Source organism: Falco rusticolus, chromosome 8 (assembly GCF_015220075.1).
Source record: "Falco rusticolus isolate bFalRus1 chromosome 8, bFalRus1.pri, whole genome shotgun sequence".
NCBI lineage: Eukaryota > Metazoa > Chordata > Aves > Falconiformes > Falconidae > Falco > Falco rusticolus.
The window spans coordinates 28,874,894-28,895,947 of NC_051194.1; the positions used below are offsets into that span (position 1 = coordinate 28,874,894).

At 39.0% G+C, this 21,054-nt stretch overlaps 1 protein-coding gene across 1 annotated transcript in view; it reads right to left on the bottom strand.

The window, feature by feature from the left end:
- THSD7B (thrombospondin type 1 domain containing 7B) overlaps positions 1-21,054 on the bottom strand; it is a 269,315-nt gene that overhangs the window by 68,615 nt on the left and 179,646 nt on the right. The window contains exon 15 of the mRNA XM_037398576.1: positions 11,800-11,978. Within this exon, the coding sequence (XP_037254473.1) occupies positions 11,800-11,978 (179 nt within the window). The remainder of the gene's footprint in view (positions 1-11,799; positions 11,979-21,054) is intronic.

Below are 21,054 nucleotides of genomic sequence, written 5' to 3' on the forward strand. Positions count from 1 at the left end.
CATTTCATTAACAAAAATTAATATCCCTGGACCTGACACAGGATACAGCTTTACATCAAAACTTAGCTTTAAATTCAAGTTTTAAATCCAAGATTTAAATTCTCAAAGAGGACATCATGTACAAGATGGATAAAAATTTGGCATGCATGTTTTGATCCAGGTCTAGATCCCTAGTTACAAAGGAGTAATTCCTTAGTAACTGGATTAATAGCAGCAAAGTTAGTACCACCTAGCTGTCAGAACTTGGACTTAGTGACCAGTAACCATTCCCCACCAAAACCAACTGAGGTGCCTCAGGGAAATCTGGCCACTGCAGCTGCATTACCTGAAAGCATGGACTGAGGAGCACAGGCCTTCTTACACCCTGAAGACCGAGTGAAAAACTCCATGTATTAAATAGAACAGTGTAACGAGCATTAACTAATGTGTATTAATTTTTTTCACCAGTTAAATAAATAATAAGATATTATAACAGTAGCATATGAATAGGTCTTCAATACTTTTCAAAGGCTTGCTTAGAAGAGACTGCTAAACCTTACTGGTTTTCAGCATTCATCTTTTTACTCTAACTCTCAGAACAAGAATTAAAGTATCTTTATGGCTGGTAGTTAATTAGAAAGTTCACAAACCTTATAATGTCACTCAAAAAAAAAAGAAAAATTCTCATCTTTACTTGTTGCAGCACTCTCCAAACTATCAAGCTGCAACAAGGTCTTTTACCATCTCATACTAACACTCTTCGTGCCAGTCCCTCTGCTGCCTTCTCCTCATCTCCCCTCATCCACGGTCCACTCTCTCTTCTCTTGCTGCTTCTTCCTCGGCTGCTCTCTCTTCCTTGGCTGCCCAGCCCCTTACCAGAACCAGCCCCAGCTGCACCTGATCTACATCAGCCAACCCGCCGCCCCTGCAGCCAGCCCACAGCAGTGTATTATCAATGCGAATTAACCCAGCTTCATCCCTCTACATTTACTTAGTAAAGTAATAATTTAAAACTCAAAGTCATAATTGAAAACTAACTTATTAGAGCAGAAAGGACACCTAAACTTAACAGGTGTTGAAATAAATTGTTGAATGTAGACTGACCAGCAGAGCTGACAGATACTATTTGGTTTAGCATTTCTAATTGACAAAATTCATACTAATTAATAATAATTGTCCAGTTCTCAAACTCCTGCAGAACGGTCTGGATAAAATCTTTCTGACTATCTGAAAGACATCTACATTTTTATCTAGTGTGGCACAAGACATTTTCTATTTTATAGTAAACCATTTTCAACAAGTAAAAATTAATTTTATGATTTTTATTAATGAAACTAAAATATTATTATAAAGAAAAGGGTTTTTTAAAAATTCAGAAACAAATTTTTGTTTTAGAAACAAGACTGTTCACTGACAAAACTGTAACTACTTACAAAGTCATATAACAAATCCAAAATTTTAAGGTAAGGTTAAGAGAAGTTGAGCATTTCACAGTGGTTACAGCTTGTATCGAGCAGAGGTGGATTACTGGAAGGAACCCACTGATTTCAAACACAGGACCAGCAGGTAGCAATCCAGGGAACGCCCTTCCCATCCATCCCACCAGAAGTCACAAGAAACACAACTGAATCACAGCAAAGCTGACCTAACCAACAGAGGGCAGCGGACTCACAAAAAAATCTTTCCTGATGAAACCCATGGCGAAAATCCCTTGTCATCAATGAAATCCAAACAGATATCAAATCTTTTTACCTGAAACCTATAACGCCAGGATTGGACGAAGCTTTGCTAGTGGAACTAGCACATGTTTTCAAATAACAAAGATAATGCTAGAGAAAAAAGGAGATACAACTATCGAAGTTCAAATCAGATGAGTGGTCTGAAACATGCAACTCAAAACTGTTCAGTTAAAATTTTTCAAATTGTGCAGAAATTCTCAAGCCAGCCATCTCTGCTATCACTACAAAATTGAAGTTTGCATACTACATTTATTCTTCAGTCATAACTCATGTGGAGAAAAACTTGTTTTTATAATGCACACTGGTTATAACCTTAAGGAAAAAACACAATGGTAACCTACCAACTAAAAAAAAATAAATAAATCACTCAACTACCAAATTAAAACAAAACAATAAAACTGGTTGTTCTATTGCTTTGACAATAGCATGTGGTTCAATAATACAGCCAAATTAATTCTTCGTTAAAACACAAATAACTATTTTAAGCCTGCTTTTTAAATTATTGAAGTGTAGCTAACATCTGTTTATTGTGAAACCACAAATGAGCCTCATGCCTTTTAAAATTAATCTGTGACTTTTACAAACGTATACACTATATTTGCCATTAAACTATAATCGATGCTGTGTAAACTTTATTAAGTGCACTAATATTTAATTATCTTTGGTTCTGAGTTGGGACTCCAGAGTCAATTTGGAACATCTGAGACCCCGCCATGCACCACATCTGGCAGTGAATCCGAGAGCTCACAAAATGTTCCCTTTGCAAAATGATACAAGTTTCCTGGTTCAGTTACAAAATGAGAAACAGCTGACTCAAAAATAATATAAATTATAGACGGATTAAAAGCCCTCATAACTTTTAATTAAGCAATAAATCACAACAGACTACACAGGGGCTGCTGATTTATGCACTTCTCAAGTGAGAAGCAGTAAATAAAATTAGACAGAACAGAATATACATCTTATTGGAGAAGAATAATCTATCCTTCAGCGTTTCATTCATACATAAAAATGCACTCATCTTTAGTTTTTCTACTGGTGGCTAATAGCCTAAAATACACTTATTTATAATACAAAGACATGTCACGATCTATAGGTAATGAGGAAGGAGATTAGCTGAATTTATGCAAACTCCTATTTACAACTCTGTTTTTAGTGTCCTTGCTAAAACAGGGACTTCAGGAGGCAGGGAAAGCCCCAGACAGCTGTACAGTGGAGACAGCTTTAATTTCTCCTTTCTTTCCCCAAACCCACCTGCACGTGACTGGAATGAATTTCAACTTTTGGAAAACTGCCCTTGCAAACAGCAGACCTCCCTGACACAGGGGTTGTATTTGACAACCACTCAGAAAGCTGTAATTGGGCCTTGAAAACTGAAATCTCAAAGTGTTTTATATTCCAGCTAGCAATCTGGTAATGCTGATGATACTGATGCTGTCACCTAAAAAAGATGCAAAATTCATGTATTCAACTTGCGGTTCAAGTGGATAGATACATTTAGCTGATGCCAAGCCCGGCACAATCCTTCCAGTCACGTGAGGAAAGATCAAGAGGAATACAGAAGGTCATTTGCGCTTTTATTCTGATGACTTGGAGGAGGAAACCAATTAAACAACATAAAAAGAAAATAAAATCCATTCCTGAATCTATCAATCAGCTACAGTGCATAAAACAAAGCCAACCGAACAAATGATATGGGTATAATTTCTGGGAAACAGCCACAAGAAATGGCCGCACCAGAAAAAATATTAACACTTGTTAAGTATTCATCAATGATAACTGCAGCAGACGGAACAACACAGTGTTATTAAATACTTAAAAAAGGCAAGACCAGGGTTATTCTAAGGACCATAATGCAAGAGGTGCCTGAGTGTTCCTGGGCTTCTCTGTAGCTCTGACAGATTAATTCACATAGTTTACATCTTCATGTCCATTCTCCCTGTTCCAGCAGCAACTTCATTTCCAGTTATTCTCTCTTAGTCATAAAGGAGTGTCAGAAAGTAGGAATTTTCTGCTCTGAATGCTCAGGATATGTTCACAGCATGCAGGTGAGTCAGACCATGTTTAACAAACTCTTCCTCTTAGGATAAAGCCATCCACCCGAATGCGTTCAACTTTAAACTGAGGACACACAGAATCTGCTATATATTTGTAAGAAAATTCAGTCCTGTTGAAAGACATTGCTGTCCACTGGAAAAATGAAAAAAAGTGACCAAAATCTTAATTAGTAACCAAGCTAGAGCTGCATACCTAGCAGAGCGAATGCAGAAGACCTCCACATAGAGGCCCGCATGAGACACATCCAGATTCCATATTTTGCTGACCAAAGGATGTGTGGGAGAGCCTGCCCTGTGGCGAGAAAACCCATTTCTTTACTGCAGTCTTCCCAACATCAGAGCTGGGGGCACACTGCCATGATATTCTTTCTTAAAGCTTCTTCCTAGGACAGTCTCCTGCTGGTTTCTGGCAGTAGTAGATGCTAAATCAGGCCAATGCCAGTTAGCTAATTTACCAACTCAACCTAACCCGCCCCAATCCAACTTTATTTCAGGTTGGATGTTCTGCACTGTGATTCAGATCGCACACATGAGCTCCCCAGATGGGACAGATCTGGGCTGCCTTCTGCTTAACACACTCATGTTCAACACCTTGCCAGTATCTTGTTGCATTCACACTTTTAAAAAAGTTTTGAAGTCATCATGTGGCAGGTTCTATAGAACTGTAAATTACCATCATTAATTTTATTACTTGACGTAGAATCTATTTCAAAAGAAATTTCCACATTTGCGTCTTGTATTATAGCAAACATTGTTTTGTAATCACCAAGATAATATTTTGGAAACTATTTTTGTACAGAAAGGAATTATACAAGAGAGTACAGAGAAAGAAAATGTGTCAAACATTTGACTTGCCAAAAGCGAGAAAAGGGATACTTCTGCGTAATTCACTCTTTCTGAAGACTAAGTCACATGTGATCAAGTGCATGACTTCAAATAGCTCTATTTCACATCTTCGACCATATGAAAAGGTGAAGATGTTCCAACATTTTTATTCTGAATATTCTCGGGTTTGTTCAGAAGCGAGGTCCTTACTTTAACTATTATGTAGCATTTCCCCTTCCTTAAGGATTGTGAACCTATAACTGAGAACAAATTACACTGCAAGACTGCAGAAAAGAAACAGAAAACTTTCTAAAAGGAGGAAGGAGGGGGAAAAAACCTCAAGATTAAATCTGCTGCTAAGGAATAACCAAGGCATCAATCCTTTGTGTTCTCCTGCTCCTAAGACAAAAGACAAGCAAGAGTAAGTTCAGTCTCAGTGTTAGACGCTGTCACACTGATTTATGACACACGGTGTATGCTGGTCCTCCAACATGACATATTGTCCATGAGAGATTCAGCACAAACAAAACTTCTTTCCTTAAAAAATATTGCCCAAACCAATTTAATTTCAGTTCCTTAGGTGAAATGCTAATACTTTCTCCACTGGGCCACCTGACCGTCTACGGCTGATTTTCTGTTTACTTCCATCTCCTCTGCAGAGAAATAAACAGGGAAAAGCACTTTTGGTGTGACTCCTGTCTTTCACTATATGCAGTATGCTATCGTATTAAACAATAAATATTTTTTTCAACAACAAACACAGGAACTGTGTTTGAAACAGAAATAATTACGGGTAAATTTTCAGTTCCAGAGATGCAAACATATCGCTTTCTTTTACAGCAATAAGTCCTGCTTTGATAGATAGTTGATGAAGAACTTGGTAGGGGCTGTAGCAGGCAGAACAATGTGGTTTAATCGGTCAGCACAAGGTTGCTCATTTTTGTGGATTCAGAGCAATTCTGGGGAGGAGACCAGCAGTGTAAGACACTTAATTTCACAAAGTGCATATGTACTCTTGCAATTACAGAAAACAGCATTACACCACATGTCAAGATTAACTATTATTAAAGAGAAGTTTAGAGGAGCTATGTAGAAAAAAAAAAAGCCATATATATAAAAAATACTCTTGAGGAAGTTGTTAAACTGCTCCATTTTTGCAAGGCTAAAGCTTTTCATGAGTGGCAACTGTGAAAATATGTTTATACAACTCTTTATTCAACAGAAAACCTGCAGGAGAAATGAAAATCAAGTGTGGCTAGCTATTGAAGCTGAATACAAAATTAATGTATGCTGTAAGTTAGACATAGATGCTACAGGGTTATTATCCTGAAGGACAATGTGGAAAATGGCTGTATTTTCCTTAGGAAGTGAAGCAGTACCCACCCACATGACGGACACTCACCTCAGGAAGACGAGATAGTGCTCAGGCTACATGGATTTGGCTTGCTACTTTTGTTCATTTAATGAACTAAATTTTTGTTTAGTATCAAAACTTTCAGTCACAGCAAGAAAAATGTAAGGAACCAGGAGTTTCTCACTTTTTTTGACACTGAAAATTCTCCCACATTAGTGTAGCAGGCAAAAAAACTTGTCATTTTTATGATACTGTAAAACCACACTAGAACAAGAAAACAAATGTTTTCTATGCTGTAATTCTTTCTTTTTAAGGCAGGGTGGGAGGAAATCAGACCTTCTGAAGGTAAAACTGAGATTAAGGATAGGATTTTTGTTTCGAGAAGTTAAGTTGCACACGAGGCAAATGAGTGTTGATAGACAGAGCCAGAGGGAAATATAGGTCAGCCATGTCCTTGCAAGCCACGGCAAGGGATCTTACAGAGCTGATGTTATAGATACAGCAGCACAGGACTGGGCTCAGAAATAAACTACTGAAATCCACGAGAGGAAGACATTTTGAGTGCCTTAGAAAAGTTCGGACAATTAGAAATCTATATTATAAGAGAAGTGGTTTAAGCAGGGGCTTTTTAGAATGAATACATTATTAATTATATTCTTGAAGACCAATTTCTGAAGCTGAAAGTTAAAGGTTACACATGCAACTCGCCACCCAGGGACTAGATGCGAGCTAATTCAGTGATAGCAATGAAAGACGCTGTGTTCAAACTTAACGTCTAATGCAAGAGCCTAACACTTTTTAAAACACTTCATACAACACACATATACACACATATGTATGTATAAAAGATACATTTATGCAAAGGAAGTGTACAGTCAAGTGCTACACCAAAACAAAGCATGAAAATAAACTCTTTTACAGTCAGTCAAAATTAAAAGAACAAATACTATTTCGATAATTCACAGTCAGGGGACAAAGATAAATGAAAGAGGTTGCAAATGTTTTGTGTCAGCAAGGACTAGTACATAATTTGAAGGAAGGAAAACAGATGAAATTCAGCAGTAGTTTTATGCTGCTTATTCAGAAACATTATTGTATTAAAAATATTGCTCTGAGAACAGTTACCTACCTAAAAAAAGTGGATCTTGTTTCATTACAGTGCCCCATGATAAGCCACGTTGCTCTTCCTTAGGCAGAGCTCTCTGACACAGTCTAAAGGGATTTTTGGATCACGCAAACTTAGCTTGCCAAATCTGAGCCAAAAACTGCCTAGAGAAACAGCTACTGAATGCAAGTCAAACTTTTGTCTGCATAGTATTGTGTTGGTTTTCTTTGCAGTTTTTTGAGGAACTGAAGTGTGAAAAGCCCTGGAAACATCTTAACAAAAGCCTGTTCCCGGGGCAGACCTTTCCTAACATTATGGATTAGGAAAAGGGGAAAGATCTTTCATACGCACGCACACATGCACACACACCACCTCCACCTCTAGACTAAGCCCAGCTTTGCCTCACAAGAGATAGTGACTTCTATAGTTACGAGCAGTCTCCAAGCCCAGTCTTGTACATTCTAATGGTGAGGTTTTAAAGCTTATAATTTTTTGTAAGCTTTTCACTTTTGAAAAGAAATTTGACACATTTTTGCTGATCAAAAAGATGTGTTTTCTCTTCAGTGCAAGGACTAAACCAGTCATTTTCTATGAAAAGGTTACCAGAAGTTCATATATCTTCACACCTGCTTCTGAGAGATCTGATCTGTAAATGTACCACTGCCCTCCTTTTCCCTTCCGTTCAAGTTCTGCATGCAATTTCAGGAAAAGTACTTGCAATTGTAATGTGCAAGGTGTCTCTATTTCTCATATTCTAGACTGAACACCGGAAAATGTCATTAAGAATAAAATATTCATTTTACAGAAAGCAGTAAGTTTAAATTTCAAATACATTTTTTTTCCCTGCTGTGCCTGCAGTTACAAGTGCTCCCAATCCTTTAAAGATGTTTGCTTAAATATATACAGTATATATAAAGGGAATAAAATACTTGCTATGATATTTGTCCTTTAGCAGGACCGGGTAAGAGAAAGAGGGGGAGGAAGGAGAAGGAGGGAAAATCTTGACAAGAATATATATTAGAGCAATCGATGAAAAAATAATCCTTGGAATTCATGAGTCTTTAAAATAAGATGCATTTTCCTGTAGTAATCCTAAAAACCTATAAAAGAATATTCAAGCAATAAACCCCCCATAACTCATATTTAACCTTTCATCATGTAGAACTACATATTAAATAGCTTAGCAACTGCATGCTGTGTAAATGCATTCAAATAAGAGCAGAAATAGAAAAATGTAAATGCTACACCTCTTTTAACATGCATTGCACAGCCAAGAACATCTGCCAGCTGACCCCATAATCCAATCGGCTGTTCAGAAGCAATCATATCCTTAGATAAGAGCTGCACAGCTTCTACATGATTTGCCCATTTTCTTTAAGAGATGGAGGAAAATGTAGTTAGCCAACTCTTCAACAATTTTCAAACACTTAGAGGTAGAAGACGAAAGTAATTCAACATATTACATGGCTCTGCATTAAAGTACTGTCATCTCTTCTCCCAAAAACTGTAATTCATCCTTTTAATTTCACAGGGCAACAACACAGAGGAAGTTTAAGGCTTAAGTGAATATATCAGATCGAGTGATCATATCAGAATACCAAGTGTAAACAGTCCAGCAAACTGATTATCGCTTCTATTAGAAAATAACAAAACCTGGAATAAAATCTGGAAGCGTTCAACCTAGTCCACCGACTGTAATGAGAAGAATAAATACATAAAAGCTGAAATAATTCTTCTGCAAAAGAAGTGGACTGCTTGAGAGGCTCTACAGGTGGGGGCAATTAAGACATCCAAAAGAATGGCTTCCAGATACTCCAGTAGAGCCAAAACCTCTGTGGAATTAGGAGCATAAACCCCATGGAATATCATGCAGTAATAAGGTGTGTCATTATCTCTGTACAAAACTAAACTTCTGCTAAAAAGTTCTGTCCTAAATACACAAGTGCATTACACTGATGCAACTGACTCTAGGAGGGCAGTCTTTTATGAAATGGTTTATGGGACTCAATTACTTATATTCATTAGATAAATTGTTTTGATCATGCAAATTTCCCCTCTCTCCAAAGCAGTAGTTTTGCTGAAGTGTTGGCATGGCCCCAAACACGGTGGGAAGTGCTAAGAGAGAATTGCGGGAATAGTGTTTCAAGTAACTCTCTCTGTAGTTAAATTTATGTCAAATATCTGAAAGGCATTAAAAAAAAAAAAAAAAAAAAAAAGAGAGAGACACATACAGGGGTCTTCCAAGAAGCCTAGAAAACACCCTTCACAAGAAGAGGGTGAAAACATTATTTGGCTTAATGAGAAAAAGACACAAACTGACCGAGACTGGAAAATGGAGGGTTCTCCAAAGTAATTCATTAAGCAATAACAGGACCCAAGCTCAGAAGCAATAGTAAGGGAAATCTACTGGCATCTGGAGGAGTTTATTATTGCTTCTAAGTTTTCTAACATCTTTATCAACTGCATAAAACACAATATAACACAGTAGCCAGTGAAAGTCAGCACCAAGGTGATTTAGCCTTCTCATGTCTGATATCAAACGAAAGCAAGTATTCTACTGCAGGTATTTAACCCAGATTATATAATAATGATTAGGATGTCACATATTTATACATAAAGAAACTATAGAGTTTTGCTTTAGGATTTAAACACTGCCTAGACCATAGGAAACAGAAGACAATCCACCTTGCAGTGGATTAATGGTATGTGTCCACCTTAGCCAAACAGCAGCGCAATCAGCTAATTTAGTTTACCATCTGGGTGGGCTACTTGTGCATGCTGCAATACGCCTAAGGCCCTTGGTGTAGCTAAATCGATGCTGGAAGTCAAACTCCAGTGGGTGCAGAGCAAAACTCCTTCCAAACTGCGCAAAGGACTGAGAAGCATTCGGGGAGGCAATGAACAGAATCATGCACATGATGTGTATACGCGTGCATATCTAAGTGTACATATATATACATATGTATATACACACACTTTCCATATTTGCACCACAATTTATTCTTACCCTGAAAGCTCTGAAATATATAGAATCTGGTCCAATCCTATAAATCTAAATTGGAAAAAGTTAATCTATTTGTGCACTAAAGCAGCTAGAAATAGCTTCTTTTTCTACCCTAAAAATAGCCACAAACCCACAGGCTAAGAAACAAAAAACTTCAAAAACCCAACCAAACAGAAAACCATTCCGAAAACCAAAAAGTCACAAACCAAAAGAAACAGACCTTAACGCAATTCTAAGGTGTCACTAGTACAGCCCACAATAGAAAGCTCTCTAATGAATTCAAGAGGTTTTTGATCAAAATGTGTGTTCCCAGTAAAGAGGCAAAAAGCAGCAGCCACATTTATATTAATACCAGCCATGGCACTTCACAAGCACCGGGCACCGATAAACCATACAAAGACATAATTTCCAAGTTTAAATAATTTCTTTCCTTTAATATCTTCTGAAAGGCTTTTGAAATTAGCAAATCTAATGTGTGTGGGAATAGGCAACACTTTATAGCAGTAAGTTTACTTTTAATGGAAGTAGTCTGCTGTATCTATGGGTAACAAACCTCACTATCTTTTCATTACAAAGGAGCTTATTGTTACCTTACAATTTACTGTGGGATTTCATTTTTCCTTGCCTCTTTGGTGATCTGTCTGATCTATTAAGAAAAGCACTGAGGTATGGACAACATACACTTGATTGCAGTTTTATATTTTTGTAGTCCCTGCTGCTTCTGTTAGACTACTGCCTATGAATTTCAAATAGTAATAAGGAAAAGCAACAACAACAAAAAAAGTATTTACCATGCTTCTCACAGGAAAAAAAAAAACCTGTGAAGAAAATGAGGCAAGTTCAGAATCAGGTGTTAGAAGTGGTGCTGTATCCTGGGACATGACTGCTGCAGCAACGGTTGCACAGAAAAACAATGGGATCCACCAGCTCCAGCACCTACAAGCCACTACACAAACCAATGTTCATATGAATACTATTAAAATACTTCTACACACACCACGCATATATTTTATCTATCTATCTATATATTCATAATGTTTACACAAAGCCCCTTAGCATGACTGTTTCTGTCCTATTAACTAATTTTCATGGTTGAGTCTGAAATAAAGGACAGGCAAAACTAAACTACTTCATCAGTGTTAATTAGTGTTGAGAACTAATCAGCAAACGTAGGCAATCACTATTAGTTTTGCAGAAATGCATACAGCATTAAGTAGCATTTAAAGAAAAGCTGATCTTTTTTTAAGAGTAGCAATTTAGAGATTACTTTCCTCTGATGGGATGCTTCAATACTGAATATACGGAGATTAATGTTCAAGTGAACTTGTGTCAAAGGGAAATGTTGCTAAAAATAGCAATATATATTTAACAATTGTTTCTGCAGCAACCATAGTCTTGTAGAGAATTCAAAAGTTTTAAAATAACCATGACATCTGAGCTCTCTGATGCCTACACACTGTCCAGGTAGGATTATTTGTCCATGGCTTCCTGCACTCTGGGAGATAAAAATTTCTTTATATAAGGAATACGGTGTTTCAGGTCAAAACCTGCTGTTACATGAGCAGCTCCTCCTCAATTCTCAAGAAATCTGAGGATTGCCTACAAAATCTGACACAATGTGTGGTCCCAGAGAGAACTCATATTTTTGATTTCTTCACCAGCACAGTACCTTTTGATCACAATTAAAAGTACAGTAAGCACAGAGAGATTTCTGTTGGCTCGTTAACGCCGCTCACCTGATTCTTGAGATCCAGCTTTGGGCAGGGACGACCTCCATTGTAAGGCTTCTCCTTAAGCCACTTGGATCGGACTTTCACCCCCGGTCCACAAGAAGAGCTGCAAGGGGACCAACTGGACCAATCGCTTAATTTGCAATCAAACGGGCAAGGGACCGTGCAAGTTTCTTCAATGTAACCTAAACCAAAAATTTAAGAAAGGTTTTAACCACCACAACTAATAAACCCTGATCCTCTGATGTCTCACTGCAATGTGTAACCAACAGAAAATAAGAATTTCTTAAAGAGAAGACATTTGGCAGCCTTCCCAACATGAGATTATGGTCTTATTTGTAAAGAACAGCAGTGATGAAAACTAATTTCTACTTGGTTTAGTCCAATGAAGGCTGCAATAAAACTGACTGACGGGATGGACACACACTGGCAAAAGTAGCAGCGCTTAGTGACATGGTTTAGTGACAGACTTCACAGTTCTGGGTTAATGGTTGGACTTTATGATTGCAAAGGTCTTTTCCAACCTAAATGATTCTATAATTCTATATGATTCTATGATGCTGGTGGCCACCAACAGGTGGTGATTACCTTCCCTATGAGGTTGTGGCCATAATAAATTCTGGAGAACTGAGTGTACGGACCAATGTTGAACTCCTTCAGTATTATGCTAGCTAGCTCCAGTGCTGGCACAGGCTCTCGACCCAGCAGACAGAACCAGATGACAGTGGAGGCACCAGAGCTGTGCTCCTGGAAGCTCCCACAATATGTGAGGGACATGCCTGCAGCCTGCTAGCTGGAGCAGTGTCGGATTCATTCCTGAGGGAAGCAGACAAAACGTGCTTCCCACTCTTTCTGGTAGCTCTCTTTATCCATCTCTCCAACTGTTTTGCTTGTTCTGGGTTTCATAAATGGCATTTTAAAGCTTTGCTTTCACCTTAACCTGGCTTGACATAAAAATCCTCCCAAGATCATCACCTCTGGAAATCAGAATACCAGACATCTACAGCACCAACACCTTGCTGAATTAAAATCTAACAGGGTTTCTCAGGCAAAAAACAAGGTTCCTCCATAGAGGCACAACCTCACAGCTGGTTTAGGAGCTGGCATATGGGAAGAAAGATTTTGCAGAGTTCAGCACTGGCTGTGGAGCTCCTGGTCTGAAGAGAGGCAGTGGAGGGTGGCCAAACCCTCGAGGTGGCCAAACCCTCGAGGTCTCCAGGGGATTACTGGCACCAATCTCAGGTCGGCAGTGTGGAATAGCTCCTGCACTTTCCTGCTTACCGTGGTGCATTCATTCTCCTTGAATTTCTATTATCTGCTTGTCATGTCTGTATGTACTATGTCAATTTAAACAAAAAAAGAGATTTCATGTTAGACCCTGGAAGTTAATGGCTGCTAAGACCAGACTTTATTACAGGTGGCTTCGACCTTCTGACAGCTCTGGCAATGACAGTCATGGAAATAACCGAATTTCACCCCTACCTTATTTCTGATGTTTCTCATTTTTATGCCCCTTCTGTTTGGTTTTCATCACACTAACACTCCCTTTATATTCCTTACCTACAGAATACCAAATTAGCTCATTCAATTACTCTTTTATGAAGGGTTTCCCCACTCTATCAAAGTGACAGTCACTGCAGCAAGCAGAAAATAAAAACAAACAACAAAATCCAGAAAAACCCAACCCAGAAGCAGCTGCCCTCTAATACCCCCGATAACAGCCCCAAACAACCAGGAAACACCGAGGATGAGGCACAGAGATTATTCTGGCCGGGAGCTGGATTTACCAGCTCTGCCAGGGCCAAACCCACTGCTGACTCCAAAGCAGGATTGCACTACATCCTGAGCACCGACCCTCAGCAGCAATGAACTGCCTCCCTCCTGCCTTCATGCTGAAGTCACTGTCAAGAAAGGTTTCAGACTTATTTAGGCATCCCCCACCAGAAAATATCCTCCTTCTAGACGCACAAGAAATATTGATGTTGTTTTTGTACACAGGACCTTAAAATATGCTAGAAACAACAGCAGTTCCCTCCTTCAGTTCAATGATTCTCTATTTTTTCTCTCTCCTTCGTGATGGCACTGTTCCCTCTTCCTTTATGGCGGCCACCCCGTAGTCTGACAGCTGCAATCATTTCCCCAGTAACTCATGCTGTAACTCTTCCCTAAAGCTGCAGACCTGTCCTCATACGGTACGCTCTGGTTTTCTTTGCCACCTCTTATCTCCGTGCAGTGCCATTTCACTTGCAGCTCCAAAGCCACTGGAATTTGGTATCTTAATTATTTCCAACCCAATCCATTACAGTGGTGTTCACATGTTTGAGGTATTTCAACTTTGCATATTTTGTATTCTCATCTAGCTGAGATTACACCCATGCACATACATATACAAATATTTCCAAAATAGACTAGCTTTTTTTCCCTAAATGAAGCTCCCAAATATATATCCCACTAATATTCTATTCCACCTGCTTAGGTTGCCACTCAAAGTAACTCATAATACATTATGATAAGTAAAAGAGATTTCCACATGATAGATTTATGAGAAGCATTTCTTAGGCAGTTCTCCAAAGAGTTCTGTTCCACCACCGTATGAAATATCATTTTTCCTTGGGCTGTGTGACAGCCTAGGTAATTAACTCTCAACAGAAACAAAGAAAGTTCCTTGTTTCAAAGTAGGATTAGACCGAGGGGTTATCAACTTATCAGTGAAGGCAAAATGGGCTAAGCCTTTTGGCAGTTCAAGACCTACCTCTATAATAAAAAGAAATAGAAGATAAAGAAAGAAATATAATAAATATAAAAAAAGAAATATAAGGAAGAGGAAGGAAAAGTTATAATAAACAAAACTAAAGAAACCTATTGTATTCAATCCCGAGGAAGTGCTGTGGGAATCCCTAGCGAATCACAGAATTCCTAAAGACATCCTGTTGCTAAGAGGGCAGCTCATTACTTTCTGGGTTTCCTCACCCATATTTCCGAATTACATTAAGCATAAACAAATAATGGCCAGCTAATAGAGCATTAAATTACCATACTCCCCAGAGGAAGCCAGTTCTCCATACTGAACAATGCTACAGAATCGTAAGTTTCAAGCTCTTCTCACAGTCTGTCATTATTTCTTCTATCAATCACTTGAGGTTAATCTTATGCCAAGATACCCACAGATCAAAGACTTTATGCAACAAAAATTTTACTCCCAAAGTCTTTATGTGATGTGTCCTCTCAGCTCAGATGACAATGCCTTTATGGCTATCTTTTTATGAGAAACGAGTAAAAAATATTGTACTCAGCCCATCCACTGCCTATGAGAACAGGATATTTTTTTTTTTCTCTGTAGGAGCCAAGCAATGGTTTGTCATTGTCAGGGAGCTGCAAAGACTTCAGTTTGGATACCCACAATAATCCTAATGTTGGCATTCCTAGAAAATTCCTAGAAAACAAAAACAAAAAGGGGAGATATGCTATTAAAACAACCTATTAATAAATAATTATATGTTCAGGCTCTTATCCAGAGAAACACTTCCATAAGGGAATACGAATAAAGGAAATGGCATAAACACATTCGTGAGTTATTGTTGCTCAGTTTGAGGAGACTAACTCAAGGCTGAGTTTATGAAGCTGGTTTTGTCAGTATCATCCTTAAACATCTTACTCATCCACTGCATTCCCCATTTTTCTCTCCTCTGCAGAACCTGATACCAAAAATTAGTTAAGTTTCCAAGACCTTCTATAGAAAAACATGTCCTTTTCTCCCCAGTCCTGCTCAACCTGCTTTCCATATGTTCTTGTATTATTTCTTGAAGCTTCCTTCAACTTCTTTGTTTATTCCCCAGAATCTCAAAAACCATTAAAATAAAGATCATTTAATTTAGAAACAACAGATGACAACCTCTATTCTATCTGAGCCAACAGCAGGCTCCTGAACTCTGCTGAGCTGGAGCTGCACACACAGATGTCGCAGGAGGTAGTGACAGAAACACCAATGTACAGGATATTTAAGTAAGCACTTTGAAACACACTGCTGGGAATAGCCTGAACTGGCAGGAAAAATTGAACTGGTGGATCAAATAAACCTTTTCTTTGTTTAAGTGCTATTGTTTTACTACTGAGACACTGTCAACATAATGAGGTGAACAAATGCATTTACGTAGGCTGCACAGCTCATTTTACTATTATTTATTCATTAAGAACAATGTGCTTGTTGCTCTACAAGCCACAAATGGAGGCTCTTCCCTAAAAAAAGCTCCCACAGATTACACAGGATGTAGCGGGAAGGCTCAAACACATGATCTCGCAACCATTACTTGTCTCATCTCTTCTATGCAGCCTAAGAGACAAAGCAATCGCAGGTGGATGAATAAAGCGAGGACGATGGTCTGGTGGGTGTCAGAGGTCAAGGCTCAAATACATGGTGTAAAAACTGTTATTGTCTCATTTTTGCTGTACAACCCAAAAGAACCAAGGCAATAGGAGGCAGCTGGATGATGGGCTGGTGGGTGTCAGCAGTGCAGAAGCACAAAGAGGCTGCGGATTGCACTGCAGTGCCAGAGGGAGGTTTGCAGCAGCACAGTTTCTTTCCCACCTACAAGATGCCACAGATACCACACCAGCACAGCCAAGCAAGGGGTGGCAGTGTCCTTCCATGTCCCCCTCTATCTGCACAAATGGGTCGTGGTAGGAGAAGCAGATGATTAGTAGGTTTACAAGCTAACGTAAGACACTGGCATCCACCTGATTGTTGCACCTCCAAATGATAAATTTGCTGTGGGTGTAAGGTCTGCACACAGCGTTAAACAACACTGCCAACAGGATTCCAAGAGGCTGACTTAAAAGTGATTTGAAAATAAACATTTCTCCAGCAGCTTTGGAAACAGATGCACTTCTAATTGAATTGTCTTTAAACTCATTTGTATCCTCTCTAACATATTTCATCATTTCAATTAACAAACTTCTAGCAGTTCTACCCTTGTCAGTAAACCTTGAGGTGCTTCATAAAACTCAAGGTCATTACTATGAGAGGGACAATTCTGTGCATCAGTGCCACTGCCACTGGTAGTAACAGCACTAATTTCCCTCGGATTCTGTAGGATAAAAGTGATCACCCTTTAACAAACAAGGGAGCAGCAGACTGGACAGTAATACACAAGAAATATTTCTAATTACACAGACCAAAGGTAGAGGGAAAAAATTGATTCATTTTGCAATTAGTATTTACATTCATTTGGTTACTGAGTGTGAAATATGTAGAATAACACCAGTAAATCCATGTGGTGCTAAAAGTCTAACAGCTAAAGACTTTATGAAGGAGACCTGGTGGACCATGGCACTCAGTGGGCCACATTCTGCTCCCTGAAGCTTCATTATTCTCCTACAAAGCACACCTCATGTTTTAACTCGGGTCAAAACTCAGCATCGAACACAGACTGCAGCTAAGAGACTAACTCTAGCAACTGGTCATAGCTCTATGACTGCAGCTTTCCCAGAGAGCCACGGATAAGGCAGCCACCAGCCACGGGCCACACGGCATGACCAAAGGCTCCAGAAGATTGTGAGCTACAAGGGAGCACCTCATCCTAAGCAATCCAGGTCCAAACAATTAAATCCTCCTTCAGGGGAGAACATTAACTGAAAGAAACTAAGCAGAATAAGTCTGGGAGTCTTAAAGTTAATAACAACTTCAGCTGCATCTGAAAAGGATGCAATATTGCCATGGAACAAATGTTTAATATTTTTTATACATATATTTATATATACACAAGGATTTGAGAGATTTTATGCATTATTAGTTTGCTAGCTGGGAAATTTAAGAGATAATCTAATGAATACATTCACTAAATGCACAACCAAAAAACACAGCAAAAATAACACTCGTATCAAATGTTTTGCAAAGCTCAAATAACGGAACCTTAGCTAATTCATTCCCACTTGCTCTCCTCAACAAAGAGGCACATGCTCTCATTATCTCTTGGCAGACTGATTATAGATTCTAAACAGACCAGAGAGGACTTGTAAAAAATGTTGCTAAGTTTAACTCAACATTATTGTTATTGAAATTCATCCAAAGGTTGGTTTTATTGCTCAATTTCACAGTCTCTATAAATCCCGATGAAGCAGTTGGGTCAATGCTGACTTCGCATTATGATTCCTAATTTCTTTTGATTTTGCATTACAGTTTTCTTCCTTAAGAACCTGCAAGCTCACCTTATGAGTTACATATGAATCATAACTCTTGATACATTTAATCTTTTAACTAAATAAAGAAATCTCCATTAATTAGCACATTCCTTGTAACAGATTGCAGAACAAGCTCAGAACTCTTCTGTGGCCTTCTGAGGGCAAATACATAGGACTTCACAGGGCACACTCATCACACAGGAAACTTTCGATGAAGATGGGCAAAAATTCACTGCACAAATCTGTCTGGGCTCCAAAACCAGCTGTGGAAATAACTCCCTCTCCTCCTGGGGCTGCTCCCCCACAGTGAAGGGCTGGGCCGGCTGCTTGGGAGCCCTGACGTCTTATGGAAGTCCTTACTCAAATAAAAAATGATGCACTGAGATCAACAGCAAGTTAGGGTAGGGTAGCTCAGCTGTGGTTTTATATATACTTTGCTCATCACCCTGCCACTGGCAAAATCATCTGCTTTGTCCATACAAAATTGAGTAGCTTCTTTTTTTTTATCAGTGCTGTCATCCTCTCTATATCAGGAAAGAAAATTTTCCCACTGCACTTCGTTACGAATTCTTTAGCATATGTATTTTTAGGCTACTTGATAAAAAAAGCACATTTTAAAAATAAATCTGAGCTTGTGATTATTTTTTATTATTATTATGAGATCTATATAATAAAACAAGGCTTTTTTTTTTAAAGGCTGAACACACTTCCACAGTACATCACAAAGACAAAATTAAATTGTCCACAGATTGTCATATTCCCCTCTTTCTCCTACATCTGACTTCTCTCAGAGGCCCAATTGCACAGGAGCTCCAAAAATAGATGTGCATCACACGGTGCTCTGAAAATCAATATAGACTTGGGCAATTTGGACTAGGCGGGAAGCATCTTCCAGAGCCAAGGGTCCATCACTGGGAGAAAGCTGCCACCACATGTCACCAAAAATATCTGCCCCCATCAGTAGATCATATATGGCCTGAAGGTCAATGGTTTCAGGCTCTGCTGGAGCACAGTAAGAAACTCAATTTCTGAGTCTGGGGCCCTCCACAGAGAGCATCTTTCTGCCAGTTTCTAAACATATGACGTTAGGCAATGTCAACACAATATGCCACCTCATTTCAGCTGCCAAGCTGTGACCCCAAGACACAAACCAGCCTCATTTACACAACTTCCCTCGGACAACAACAACAAAACTTCCATTTTACAGAATGGGAAACACTGATGTATTTCCTTGCATCCTAATAATTAGCATGTATCATGTATTATAATACTGCTCTTATTTCAGACAAAATAAACCACCAGATGACTCTGCAGAAGAAAGGAACACAAAACAATTAGATTCATGTATAATTAATATTACCAAGAAGACTCATAAGAACAGGAAAAAAATTTTTTCTTTTGTTTCTTTTCTTTAAATCTCCATTCCTGGTACTTTAATTTACCAAGTCGAGCAGCATCACCACGTGTAAGGGCCTCTGTTCAAGAGCAGGTCACACAGGCACTGAAAAGGCAGGGAGAAGCTTCAGAGCCCACAGTGACCTCAGCAGCCTCCCTCCCCACCATCACGGGAGAGTGAGTGACACAGTGACCTCTCAGATCAATACCCTTAAATCAATACACTGCCTCAATTCCTTCTCGTCTCATCGACACTAAATGAGATGCCTAACTACAGGCTTTAATTATACCGGCGCTGTTTCAAAGATGCCACTAACCATTATCAGCATTAGGAAGATCTGTGAGCACTTTCCCAAATGGCAGGTAGCTGCCACGAGGTCCAGCCTGCTCAGGTAAGGAGTTCTCTCCTGCTATTAGAGGTCACCTTGCTGCAGAAGCAGGGATGCAAAGGCATCTGACCTTCTTAAATAAAGCTGCACTATAAAAAAACATCTGATGGAAACAGGATGTTAAGGCAGGGAATAGTCCTGGTTTTCCACAGCTTAGGCACAGGGAGAGCAGCACAACTCATTTAGATGATAGAAAACTTTGAGATGGAAATAGGACATTTTTGTGACGTTAGCAGGCCCCAGAACAGTGTACCAATGTACTGAATTCCTGATAGACGTTTGTATCAATGTGGCAGCGTGACTTTGAGCACTCTGGTTGTGTAGTTCAATCTCCTCTGCTGGAGGACTCCAATGAACTCAGACAGAAGCAAAAATCAATGCAATCTTGTTAAATAACATGATTTTTAATGGTCAATCTTATCAAATACAAATGAGATCCAAGATTTCACAGAGGGAATCTCTGTCTATATTGTGGGATATTAGAAGTTTTGCAAATCAGGCTCTCAGTAATTTAATTTACACCATCCTTGTTTGGAAACCTTGGAGGACAGAGAGAATTCAAAGTATATCTCAGACCCAGGAACAGACCAAGCTGAGATGAATTCTCAGTTACTCACCATTATGATAATCCTCAGAGCAGACAGAGCTGGTTTAATTTTATCCATGTTTCCTAATTCAGACTCATTTCCTCAAATTTTCTAAATTCTGCTGTTGCTATGTCTCTGAGTTGGTCTCCCGAACTCTTTGATCAAGCAGACTGCATCAAGCACGTAAACTATATTCACTACATGCCCATCTCCCCCTGTCACGCTAACTCTATCACTGTATGCAGTGCTCCAGCAAACCTACTGCTGCTCAGGCAAGTACAGCTCATTTTATTCAGACACTGGCCTATGTGCAAAACCTGGATTTTTTCTTTTTGTAGGACTCTTGTTCCATATAAGAAGAAACACATGATGTTGCTTCTGAAGATATTCAGAATATGTCAGATGTGAAACCCTTCAACTCTCACTAAAATCCACTAAAACAGCTACTATGTCCAGCTGCCACAGGGCTCCTCACCAGTGGTAAAGACATGAAACTATGACCTTCCACTTAAAAATTATTTGTCATCCATTTATTTGCCTGAAAGTCCTGCTAACCAGAGCCATATAAAAGGCAATCAGGTTAAAAAACAACGCAAAATAACCCACATAAGACATGAGAGGAATCCTATGAACTACTGCCAGTACCTAGTGTGCCACTTCCCAGTACACCTGCACATCTCAAAGGGATCATGAAGTTCTCCATGAGCAGGAAA